The sequence below is a fragment of the Numida meleagris genome, chromosome Z (genome assembly GCF_002078875.1).
Source record: "Numida meleagris isolate 19003 breed g44 Domestic line chromosome Z, NumMel1.0, whole genome shotgun sequence".
Taxonomy (NCBI): Eukaryota; Metazoa; Chordata; class Aves; order Galliformes; family Numididae; genus Numida; species Numida meleagris.
The window spans coordinates 27,865,571-27,879,253 of record NC_034438.1 but is presented as its reverse complement, the minus strand read 5'-3'; the positions used below and the strand labels follow the sequence as shown (position 1 = coordinate 27,879,253).

At 37.5% G+C, this 13,683-nt stretch overlaps 1 protein-coding gene across 5 annotated transcripts in view; it reads right to left on the bottom strand.

Annotated features, from left to right (window-relative positions):
* Positions 1-13,683, bottom strand: part of JAK2 (Janus kinase 2) — a 90,705-nt gene that overhangs the window by 44,498 nt on the left and 32,524 nt on the right. For 2 of the 5 annotated variants that reach the window (XM_021380090.1, XM_021380089.1), the window contains 2 exons: positions 10,456-10,521; positions 6,148-6,400 (listed from right to left, as the gene is read on the bottom strand). The exons of 1 other annotated variant lie outside the window; for it this stretch is intronic. In XM_021380090.1, the coding sequence (XP_021235765.1) occupies positions 6,148-6,367 (220 nt within the window). In that variant the 5' untranslated portion in view covers positions 6,368-6,400; positions 10,456-10,521. The remainder of the gene's footprint in view (positions 1-6,147; positions 6,401-10,455; positions 10,522-13,683) is intronic. 2 more of the 5 variants (XM_021380091.1, XM_021380092.1) reach the window with 1 other exon arrangement.

Below are 13,683 nucleotides of genomic sequence, written 5' to 3'. Positions count from 1 at the left end.
GATTTCGCTTGACAGCCATGACTTTTCAAATATGACGGAGAGCAGCTTAGCGACTACATCAGCCAGCTCCCTCAGGACCCTGGGATGTATGTCATCCGGCCCCAAGGACTTGTACATATTCAGTCTGATGAGCTGATCTCAGACTTGCTCCGCCCTTACAGTGGGAGAGAGTTTGCTCCCCCAGTTACCACCTAGAGGTTCATAGCAATATCTAGGTGCAGGTAATTATTGAAGGAGGTACGCCTTGTATTCCTTTCATCACATCTAAAGCACACTTAATCAGTTAGAAACAAATTAATCAACTCTAGGTATAAAACTGCATAAGCATGTAGAACTAAAAGTAATTCACTCCTGAAGAACAAGCTTAAACTTCTTACAAATTGAGTATGTTGCTGCAGGGAGCCAGCAACACGGCTAAGAACAAGAGCTCTCTTCTGTAGCTGTCAGATGAAGCTGCTGAAATCTACACGTAATCATCTGACACAGCTCAACAAAACATGCCAGACCTAGAGATACTAACACATGACTTTCAAAGGAAGGAAATGGAAGGAACTATGTAAAGTAACGAAAGAAAAACCAAAACAAACAAAAATCCCACACGAATAACCCCGATCAGATTAATAAATAAGGGACTGGGTGTAAATCAGGATGCTGCAGATTCATGGCGCAGTAATAAATATTTGATCTGAAACTTAAAAATACCAAACTAACTGTATTTTCTGGAGTTAAGAATACATCTATCCTCCTATGCAATGGAATATGGTTGTGAAATTGGATCAACTCATACTACAGATTAGTTGTCTTCAAAGCAAGAAGAACTGGCACTAGTTCTGAGTCTGTGTGGTGTCTGTATACCAAATAATCGCAGAATACTTACAGTATAATGCATGTAAATTACCAAGATATTTGAGATTCTAGACAGATGCTAGAGACCACTCAAGACAGCGCTGAATATTTATGTAGTCTCACTAATATACTACCCCATTAAAACCCGAAGTAAGCTCAGTGAAAAAGAAAATTCCAAGTCATTTTTTAATTCAAATGCTAAGGTACTGTGTTTCACCAAGTATGTAACAGACAAAAAATAAATAATAAAAAATGAAGAGCAGAACATACACATTCACACACAGCACTTCAATACTTCAACCCAGATCACATCATTACTGTTCTCAACAGAAAGTAATTGATTTCTTAAGCATGGAACGGGACTTTGAAATTCTCCCTACAAAGAGAAATGCTGTCATTAACAAAACAAGAAGAAATCCATCTTTACTTCCCTCCTATGTTTAAGTAGTAATTTATGCACTCATCCATCCTTCATACTTTATCATTTATATTTCCATATGGTAACTTTCACTGCCAGTGCTCAGGGACATATAGATCATGTGTTCATCAAGAAATGTTAAACCTTTTCATTTCCTCCTCCCCCACACTTTATTTCCTCCTTAGGAATTATGTATGTATGCATCAGCATCAAAACATTACCAGACTTGAAAAAATTCAACCCTTATACATTTAGAGAAAACCCATTTATTAGGGTCTTGAAAGTTGTTCATAAAGGTCTGATGAAAGCGAAGAGTTCAAACACTTCCCTTTTCTTGTAAATTTTGGCAGCACTACTAATCGCAGGGATTTTTGAAACAACTGAAAACGTCAAGATTTAAGTGTTTTCTCCAGAAACAATGAAAACCAAAAAAGAGGGGGGAGAGTAAGAGAGGGAAAGGGTGTCTGTGTCTAAATCTTCCAATGAAACCGAAATAAGTAACCAATAGTGAAAATTTCTGAAAAATATATTTTCAATACAAGTAAATCAGAAAAGCTGTTCCAAGAGGTATTAAAAACCTCCCCTAGTTTGCTGCACTAATCATGTTATCAAATAAAACAATGAATAGTTAGAAAGAGGCAACAGTGACTCGGACATATTAAAGCAGAATTGTTCTCCACTTTTCATTCCTAGCCAGGGCTATTTGACAGATTGTCTGGACTGTAGCAAACACAAAACCAGAACAGTCTGTTGGCAAGTATTTTGTTTAGTAAACAAGGCTAAATAAAAGAGCTTCATCACTCTATACCATTTGTCAAGCAACATCATGAAAGTCTTTAACACAGCAAAGTTTTAATCCTCCATCTTCTACCTCAAGGCAAAGAAAGAAAAAAAACCACAATGATCTGCATAGAGCTCCCTCCTTCCCTCATTGTGCTTTCAGAGCTCCACATCCACACTGGTCATGCTGCTTTTTTTTTAAATAAACAGTATAAATACACTAAAAACTAAGAGTAATTTCATTTTACATTAATTTGAAGGAGAAGAGAAAGGGAAAGGATTTAAGATGATGACTTGCAAAAACAAATCTCAGATACTTAATTTAGAAAATGAATCTAACACAATGATACTATAATCTCTAGTAATTTTTCGTATCTCATTCTGATAGCCAGTTATTTGTTCAAATATAATTTCCTCTCTTAGGCTCAGATCTAAGGCTTCCCTTGGCTTTGGTGTGACTATTTTAGAGTTCTCTTATGTGGCCGATAACACTGATAAAGCTGACTGCTGAAAACAACTCATCAACTCTAACGTAAAATCAACACTTCTGGTTAGAAAATTTGATTCTCAGTTTTATGTTCTGACAGTTTTTCACATAAAAATCTGAACAACCTACAAGAAGATTTATATTAATTACATTTTTCCCAAAATTGGTGGTTTTTTTTTGTTTAAAAAGAGGAAAAACCTGGCTACTACACAAATGTCTTAAACTGGCATTCAACTACAGAATGTTTATACAGACAAAAATTTATATAGCTAACACATGCCACATACAACAGATCTGAAGCCAAGCCAGCATAGATTAGAAAACCTTTGACTGTTTGACCTGTGTAAAAGGTACACTGTGTAACAAGACTGCTTGCCACAAACAGCAGTCATACTTTGATGTAACCAGCTCTGCTGTCAAGGGATCTAGCAATTGCTCAAATCATGGATAAAGTTTGTCAGTATTCACTAAGTTTATTGCATCTCAGACGTTCCTACTACCTAAACCACTCTCTTCTTTATTAAGTATACTGATTCATAGAAAATTCCTGAAAATTCTTGCCAGTTTAAGCATTTTTGGAGCACATATGCTTTGCAGACCTACGTGTTCTACCTTACAAGCATAAAATCTCACTGAAAAAATGAAAATGATTAGAAGTGACAGTTTGTGATTTAAGAACTGATGACTATTATGAAAAAGAAAGGGAAACCCTACATACAAAAACCATTTCAGTCTTTTCCACCAATTCAGAAGTTATGAAGTTACAAATTCCTCTGAGATTCTGGCTGCAAAACGGTAGCTGTCAAGCAGAAACCACTCTTCAGAAGACTTTCTCTGCCTTGGCTCTACAAGGATGAAACCTCAACATAACAAAATATTTTCATTTACAGAAGCAAGTACAACATCACTGCCACACGAATTACAAACTCTGAGATAGAATGATGTAACAATAGCTAAAAAGATAAAATCCACTCAGTAAGGAGTTCTATTCATACGAAACTATTTCTTAAAATAGTCAAGTGCAGAAGGATACATCTAGGAGCTAGAAACCAGCCATGTTCACAAAACAGGAGCTAGTACATCAGGACACTAGAAGCCTTGAAAAAGATTGGTGGGGTCTGAGAAAACAAGAAACAGACTACAAAGTCTTTAGATAATGTCATGGGAAAAAAGACTAATTGGATTCCTGGGTTAGCAGGAATTAAATCATGCATGTTTGTGACATGGATGAGAAGAATATTGCACATGGCCTGGTCTGCAGATATTCCTGGTAAACTGGAGATGGTGCAGAAGACAGTAAAAAATGGAAATAGTTAAGACATTCAAACTACCGAAATCTATCAAAAAACTTCATCAAAAAGATGACCTAAAGGTAATTTAATGCTAGTAATGTAAGTATCTCTCTAGCAGTGGTGATGGGGAAAGGATGAGAAAAACACAACTTCAAACAAACATCTGAAAACTGAAGCAAGGTGAATTCACATTAGAGAAAAAGGAATGAAAAAGTAGACAAGAAGTAACAGTAGAAACAGCTAATCAAACTATCAGGATAGTTATTATTGCAGTAAATTCAGATTAGGTTGCTTGTTTTTCTGGAAGCTGAGTTTTAATTAACTGATTTGTTAGAAGAGTTAAAAGAATTTGTGATGTTATCTCTCTATGACAAAAATAACCTAGTCAAATAGTAAGAAAAAGAAGCAAGGTATCTGATGTCATGGCTGATGACACAATATAGTCCTTCAAAGACTATGCTATTCTAACATAGACATACATCAAACATAGTAAGTTTGATGTACACAAGACCTCATTATTTTAATATTCTGGCAAGTTGTTACATGAAACTCAAAATTAAACAAAGAAGCATTTTATTCCACCACTTTCTAGAGAAATCATTCTTTAGTTCACTCCCTCAGCACCATTCCTTCACTACAGTAGTAAAATATTTCATAGGAATAAACATAATCTAATGTAAAAATTCAACACCACTTCAGCATTCAAAAAGTGAAGAATCTCCTTCCCTATGCCAGCTAGCCTTACATACTTATAAAAAATGTACCAGAGAGTCTTTCAGACATGTGAGAGGTAAAACTGAAGTCCAAAAAAAAAAGAACCACTGGCAACAATGCTAAGTAATGTACTCTTACTAAAGAATTCACAACAATAGAGAAGTCACTAAGGAGATGTTTTCCACAGTGGGGAGACAATATATCTTTACTTCAAGTGAAAGAAAGAGACTATAGTAGCCTGGGGTCATGGTGGAAAATATCTAGGAGATCTGAGATACCACCAAAAAGATGCTTCAACTTCCAGAACTCCCAAGTCCATCTCAGAAACTCAGTCCTACAGAGTCACTACAGCAGCAGAATCTCACACAGCTAAAACTCTGCAAGTCTCTAAATACTGTACTACTTCCTCACTGTATCCCTGTAATGAATCTCAGGCAGTGCTTCCGCTGCCCCAAGTTCTCAGGCAATTAAAGATACTATGAGAAGAACTATACTCTGCAAACTCAGACTCTGCTACACCTTAAGAATGCCAAGGAACACTGGGGCTTACAGAGAAGCAGCTTTGTGAAACTATCATATACAAACAAAATACCAATTCATAGGACACAACTCAGGCAGTACAGTACATTCAAGAGCAGAGGAAAATATGACAGACCCCAACTAAAAGTAAAGTCATTAAAAACATACTTAAATACACCACAGCACTCAAAAGACAAAAGCAAAGAAGCGTAAGATTCTTAGAGACACTGAAATGTAGAGAGTTAGCACATTTGTGACTCACAGGAAAACAAATATTTGAAACTATGATCCCTTCTTTTAAAGTCATTTGCACCTGAAAGGTGGCATTTGGAAAACCAGAAGACAAGGCCTTGTACTATGGACAGTCCCCAGAAGAGAGAGAGACACTGTGTACATGTGCACACATGTGGATGATAAAGTCCCTTAAGTATGTGGACTTTGAGATAAATTTTTTTTCTTCCCAAATTGCCCAAATTCAAAAATTCAAGCTATTACTGCAATGAAAGAAAAACTCCTTGCACAAAACAGGTTTGAACTGTTTTACTATAGGTCTAAGCATCTGTCCATGATTAATTCTGGGTAAACATAACAACTCAAAGGCATTATTAACTAGACATAGGATTATTTATTTATATTAAAGTTTATTACGTATCTGCTGACTTTACTTTGTAAATGACTCAGAAAGGAAAAAAACACAGATGTGGTGGTCATGTTATACCTAATATAACAGTTTCTATCCAAAGAGTAATTCAAGCATTTATAGTAAATAATATAAATATAAAAATATGTATTATACATTACGTTTATACACTATATATCCTATATTTATATTTACATATATAAATATATATTACAAATTTAAATAAATATAGTAGACACAGTCACCTGATTATAATCTCAGCTTCACAACCTTTCTGATAGCAACAGAAGCCTTCTGCTAATCACTACTGATAATGATTACTTGAAAAACATCAAAGAGTTTAGCATTTCAGTTAAAACACCAGTATTTTGATGAGCTCTGGATTATTAAAAGCTCTCTTGAATCAAATGCAATTACACTCTGTCAAGAAAAACACTGCATATATACTTACCACATGCTTTACACGCAACAGTGCAAATCTCTTCTGCAACATATTCTCCAGCTGGAAATTGAAGACAATCTCCTCCTGTCTTCCCAGGTGAATAATAAAGGTACACTTGAAGCAATGGCTCTGTCTGCTTGGGTGCACTAGTATTCCCAATGATGTCACCATTCTGGTGGACAGGGGCAGTTGCTGTGCCTTCTATATTTGCCATTGTAAGACAAGCCATTGTTTTTGTTTTGGTTCTGTTCAGAACATTTGCCTAAAAGAAACATAAAGAGTACTCTTTGAATAACTGCATACAGTCTTGCTTGTAATACTCTTATATAATGAAAGCTCCCTTCTGACACAAGGAACATTAACATCTATTACTGAGAATAACAGAACAGCTTAGAAGGATTAGTAGAAGTTAAGTTTCACTTCGAATCACAGAATGGTTTTGGTTGGAAAGGTCCTCAAACATCATCTAGTTCCAAACCCTTGCCATGGGCAGGACTGCAAACCACTTAATCAGACTGTTGCCCAGGAACCCATTCAGCCTTGCCTCGAATGGCCCCAGGGATGGGGCATCCACAACTTCTCTGGGCAACCTGTTTCAGTGCCTCACTACCTTTTAAGTAAAAAATTTCTTCCTAACATCTAATCTAAACCTCCCTTCTTTCAGTTTAAATCCATTCCCCCATGCCCTTGTCGTATCACCGTCTACCTGCATAAAAAGTTGGTTCCACATCACCTCGTAAGCTTTCAAGTATTGGAAGATTGCAATGAGGCCTCCCCAGAGCCTCCTCCTCTCCAAGAGAAACAATTCCAACTCCCTCAACCTTGCTTCATAGGAGTGGTGCTTCAGCCCTCTAATCATCTTTGTGGGCCTTCTCTGGACTCGCTCCAACAGCTCCATATCCTTCTTGTCCAGGCTTGGGGCACTGGTACACAGTACTGCACATGGGGCTTCACCAGCATAGAGAAGAGGGGGACAATCACCTCCCTCTCTCTACTGGCTCCGTTTATTTTGATGCAGCCCAGGATACCATTGGCCTTCCAGTCTGCAGGAACACACTGCTGGCTCCTGTCCAGCTTTTCAGTCATCACGACCCCTAGTCCTTCTCTGGAGGGCTGCTCTCAATGAGTTCTCCCAGTTCGTACTGTTATCTAGGATTGCCCCAATCCAAGTGCAACACCTTGTCTTTGGCCTTACTGAACTTCATTAGGTTCTCATGGGCTCACCTTTCAAGCCTGTCTAGGTGCCTCAGGATGGTATCCCTCCTTCCTATTGTACTGACTGCATCATTCAGTGTTATCAGCAAACTTGCTGAGCGTACACTCAATCCCACAGTCTAAGGTGTTGATAAAGATGCTGAAGAGCACCGGTCCCAAGATGTACCTCTGGGGTACACCGCTTGTGACTATCTTCCACCTGGTTGTAGAGCCATTGACAACAACCCTCTGGCTATGGCCATCCAGCCAAGTTTTTATCCACTGAAGAGTCCACCCTTCAAATCCATCTCTCTCCAATTCATAGATAAGGATATAGTGCGGGACCATGTCAAAGGCCTTGGATTATTATCTAGTCCTAATTCTGGAAAATATCGAACACCACGAGAGGGAAAACAAAGGTATAAACTCTGAGTCTGACTACAGGATTTATCATGGCTCACTAGATTTTATAGCATGTGCTTTCTTGTCCAACTGAAACATGCTACTTAAACTTGAGGGTCAAAATAATGCTTTTAACAACACCTGTGAAACTTACGATAATCCCTGTTTCAACACAAAGATTGTGCTGAATATTTACAAAACAACTAGTCAGGTCACAAACTGGCATAAAGGAAGAGTAGGAATAATACTTTTCAGCTCAGTTTTACTCTTCGTCACTTAAAACAAAACATGTCGAGGTGAGACGGAAAAACAAAACAAGGTGAGATTTGATGAGTAAGCCGCCACTATTTGTAGATACAAAACAAGGCTTCCTTTCAGACTTAATCAGGTGACTCTATTCCTCTGTAACTCAAGCAAAAAATCCTCAATGACATAAATAGAAGACAAAGAGATACATAACTCAACACACACGCACAGAAATATTTAAAAATGCAAAAAGAGTTAAAAAAAGCGAGACTGACAGAATACTCTCAAGGGCAGTTAAAGAATGGCTTTGCTCTGTTGACTTCAGTTTTAAACAGTAAAAGCCACGCTCGCAAGAAAAGCTCTGGCCACAGTCTGTAATGCTTGCTCTTATGAAAACTATGAGGGCTGCTCTGGAAGTAATATTCCCTATTTTACAAAGGCTGCTCTGAAAGTAATGCTTCTTATTACCTTATGTTGGCCCACGATGTCGGAGGCAGATGTTGGTAGGACAGCATTTGAACCTTCCCACCAAAATTTTCTTACATTTTGTTGTCCTATGACAGATGGCAGCAGAGAGGCAGTCAGAGAAAGCGGTGTCTGATACAGACACCTGTATGAAGTAAAGGTGCTTCACTGAATTCCTCCACGTGGAAAAAAATTGCTCCCACTGAAATTCACTGATGCTTGCTGAATGTTTATGGAGACCAAACAGCGGATATGAGCACAGTAAGACAGAGGAGTGGTGCGTTATAGCAGTGGTGAAAGTGATGTTAAAGACAAGCCATGTTCCAGACTGCCATGCAGACCTTTACAAGCATGGAACGCAGGCTCTTGTTCATGGCTGGCAAAAATGCATAGCTCATGGTGGTAACTATGTCAAAAAATAGCATTTCGTAGCTGAGAATTTGCTCTGACAAGCAGCATTATTGTGCTCTTCGTATTTGTTGTAGTTTCCATGGAAATAAATGAGAAGCATTACTTTCGGAGAAACCTACATATCCTGCTCTATTATAAAACACCCGTTTGGAGAGCAATTTTTAATTTTTTTTTCCCCTCTCTAAACAACAATTACTAAGGAAAAGATGACTGTATGATTTATGTGGGTTTATATTTATGTGGGTTAAAGATGACTTGTTCTACTGAAAAAGATCACAACAGCTAAGCCAGCGGAAGAAAGGCTTAACACCTCAAAGGAAGAAAACATTCACTTTGTGATCTATGTAACTGATAAAAATACTCAATAACATATACAAGAGTAGAAAACTATGCTAACTTAATGGTAATTAAAAAAAGCCAACAAGACAAAGCAAAAACTAAAATACCCAACAACATCCTAACATCATCAATAGAAAAATACATCATTTTAACTTCCAAACTGAAGCAATACAGAGCTAGTACATCACAGAATCATAAATCTACATTTTTGAAGTACAAGTGTATTTGGGCCCTGGGCCCCTGTGCCTCAGTCATATATTGCCACCTTAAAATGAAGGTCTTTCAGCTGCAAAGTCCACAAACAGGCAACCACTGTTCAATGAAGGGAAAAAATATGCATTTCTATTAAGCCATCTAGAAACTCATGTTTTGTTGAAGAAAATAACCATCGCATCGAAGATTTAATATACTCAGAATGGGACATCTGTAAGTAAGTTACTCACAGTACCCACAGAGATATTCGTTGCCCAAACAGATGCAACGTACAAGGCCCATATATATCTGAAAACTGATACCCAACGTGCAACCAGAACTCAGTGAAAGTCAAAAATTACCAGTCAATTTATAAACATTTTTGCTATATGTATAAATAACAAAATCTTCAATGAATACATCTTGATCTGGTGATCAAAGCAGCTATCTTTAAGAGATCTGATTCTGGAACTAAGGAACAATGAATTTGATCCAGTAGGGTTATTTTTATATTTCCAACCTTGATCATATTTGACACCTGAATTTTTAAAGGATTAATTATTCTTCATGCTGCTCTAACAACAATGACCAGCATTTACAATGCAATATGTTTATATGCATTTTTCTGTTCCTGTCTGCAACTCCAGCGCACCTGAGGATTGATTTTACCTGCCATGCTGGCCAGCACTAATTTAAAATAATCATACAACTTCAACCAGGAAGAGATTAATTAACCAGACTGAAAACCACCATGATGAAGGAAAAGTAATTAAAATGCAGAGGGTATTAAAAAAAACCCCATGATTTAGTAGTATTCAGCATTCACAGACAAATTTGTAATAAAACTGTTTTTCTTCTTACAGACTATTTCAGTTATAGGCTGCACTAGCTTTTCTAAATCTAATCTCTTCTCTTGAAAATAATCACTCCCCCCTTTCAGCCTGTGTCTTTTTTTTTTTTTTGGCAAGGGCATTCTCCCTGTTAACTATCTTTTATCACTTGAGAAAGCTCTGTATAAAACATAAGGATAATGAAACATTTTAAATGAGCACATCACAAATCACCCACATGCTGTTGGAATCCGCAGGAGGTCAGACAAAGCAGGCACACAAGCAGTGGTAGAACATAATGTATCTGCAATAGAAACATACTTAACATTAAATAAAGTTAATGGCCCTGAACAAATAAATCATTACTTAAGAATTCAGGTGTTGAGTTTCAGTGTGATTCATTCCTTCTTCATTTGCCTGAATTCCTACTGTCTTCTTCACAAAGAACTTTTCAAAAAACAGTTTTGGTTCTGTTAGACCTTGATCCTCAGTCCTAACAAAAAGCTGGCACACCAAATGGGACACTTGTTTCATAATTCCCAACCGTTTTTTTTTTTTTTTTGCACTGTGTTTTTTCTTGTTTTGTAAATACAAAACCAGTTTAAGAAAACTGTTGATGGCATTAGAAAAGAAGTGAAAAGTATAATAAAATACATGGCAGATTCACTTCAAGTAGTAACAATCCACTTTGCTAAAACTCTTCATTCTAGCTAAAAACTGGTAACACCCTCTCCCTACAATTCACGTGGAAGTTAGCACCAAATGTCTCGTAGCAGGAAGGACAAGGGCACACCTACTCTCACTCTCTTTGCATTATTGTGCAACTTGTGGTTGCAAGAAACACCATCTGAAAACATTTAACCAAAATAGCAACTCTCTCCATTAGTGAAAAAAATGGAAATACCCTGCCGTGATCCTTCAGCCTCAAGAAAATGCTGAAGAGAGAAACAAAAGCGCACTTTAAAATTGACTAGAGGGGAAAAAAAAACAATAGAAGTTGAAAGTGGATGAAACTCATGACAGAGCACTGCAAGGTTTAGATCTGATGACTTTTCAGAGAAATCTTCCCCGGCAGAAGGAAAAAAGAAGGAAAATAAATTCCTCAGCACCACCTGCTGCTTCTACCAAATTTACCAACCACGCCCTGAAAAACGGAACCCATCTCACACAGCTGTAAATTCAGCTTTAGTCTCCACATAAATCAGACTTACGAAAACTGTTAGTGTTTCTTCATTTGCAGCTCTGGTTTTAGAGATAAGCAGTTACACCTTGTTTGGACAGCTGTGCATTTTGTACGCACCTCCAAGGGTGCTCCTTAAAATGCTGTCTAGTCAGCCAATTAAGATCTGATACCAAGTCCAGTAGAGTTAATTCAAGTTTTCCAGACCAGGGTTAAGGGATGGACTATGTTGTTTGGGGGCAGTGTATCATTCACCTTTTGAGCACATGCTCATTCCATTTTAATAGCACTAGCTTCCAACAGAGCATAGAACCATAACCTGCTCATGCAGGCTGCAGACCTCTGGGCATTGCTGGTTAATTCTAAATTACCTTCTGCTTTAAGACTACTGCTCCATGCTTATTACTCCCAGTCAGGCTTTTGATTGAGGAAAACCACAACTGTAATTGGTTGTGAACTTTCCCCCAAAACTCCAGACCAACTGCACAACATTAAGTTATATGAAGCAGTTGGCAATGAACTGATGGTACAAACCAAGCTGAGCTAGCAAACCAAGTCACTTCCACTCTCTGGCTATAGCAGTGCCCAACAGAACAATGGCTGCAATATTTGAGCTCAAGTAACATCACAGCTTGCATTTCAAGCACAACAGTTGGGTAGAGCAGCCTAACATCAAGTCTATCCAACTTCATTTGACAAACAGAAAAATGACTGTTTAAGATAGAACAGCTCACAGCTCTGGACAAAAAGCATGAAACTTAGGGAGAAAGATGTCAACACTGAATAGGCTCACAGTGGCTACTGTAACATCCCCCTCTTTCAGTCAACCTCTGTTTCTCCTACTTACAGACCTATCTATTTACAGGATCTTCATCAAGGCCTTACAAAATTATATACTCAATTTACACGCTTTAAGGCTTTCTTGTCTAACACAGCCTGTTCTTTTAGCAGCAGACTTGCAAAGAATGTCACCTATATTACAGTTTGCACCAACCTGACAGTGCACCATCTTGCCAGAAATCCAGCTGTCTCATTTCCTCCAATTTGTTCCAGTTTACACCAGACATCTTCACCGCAAGTGAAGAAACCCTGGCAGTTGCAGGGATTGAAATTCCCAGTTGCAAAACAAAGTTCAGAATCTAATGAAACAGTTAAAATAAATTTGTCCATTATCTCCCCGCTGCTGCTTTTTATATATAAAGAACAGTGGAGATTCTGAAAGCTAAAACAAGCCCTTCTCAGCAAGCTTTTAGAGTCCCTATAATTGCAATTAATGTTTATTGTTCCTGCCACTAAGCACCTTAAATACTCCATTTAGAAGCAAGTGAGGAGGAAGATAAAAATAGAAATATAAAATAATAGAAAATGCTAAGTAAGGCCTTGAAGACATAGTTACCTCCCAACAACTCAATGAGTTTATTGCTAGTGAAGTAGGACATCATCTTTAAGCTTAAAAATACCAAAACCACACACTTTCCACCTTATACGCACATCCTTCTTTCAAGAAATGTGTAGGAATATTGTAAACAGCAACTACAAAAGCCTTCTCAAGTGATGGTAAGTAGGCTGTAACAGGTTAGGTATGAGTGCAGAAATGCATCACAAAGCTCTAACATGATTCATAATTCTAAATATGGATCTTGTTACAAGAACACTGAAAGAAATTTTATTTATGTAAGATGAGAATAAGATGAAAAGTCTGTCAGTTCCGAACTTCAGATTGCTTTGGATAGCCTGTTTGCTTATATTTATTACTTACATTTAACATTTATACTCAGAATGTCTTCACAGTTCAGTTTGATTATACAGGCAGACGAAGCACACATAAACCTTCTAATAGCATGCATCCAGCAAGTCCTGTTATACTACGAAGACTTTAAAATCTTAAAAATGTAACAGTATTCATATTGTGCATATAACATGCAGTAACCTTGATATGATTTGCTCTGTGGACTGCTCTTTTTCTTTGGACAGAAAAGCATATTAAGTTGAAGGACCCGAATCCATACCATTCTTTAACAAGCAGTTAAACGTATCATCAAAACGTTAGTGCATGCTGAAGTACTGCTACTCCTTAAAGGATCAACAGAAGATTAAGATTTTGCTCAGCCAGAACACAGTGTAACAGTGTCTGACATTTCACCAAAAAAGAAAAATCACTACAACAGATCCCTATCTTTCCACCACATATGTTCATAAGATAACATTCCTCTCTAACTTTATCAAACTCACAGTAGTCTGCAACACTTTTCAAAAATACTTCAGCAATCTTGAGAATCTGAGAAC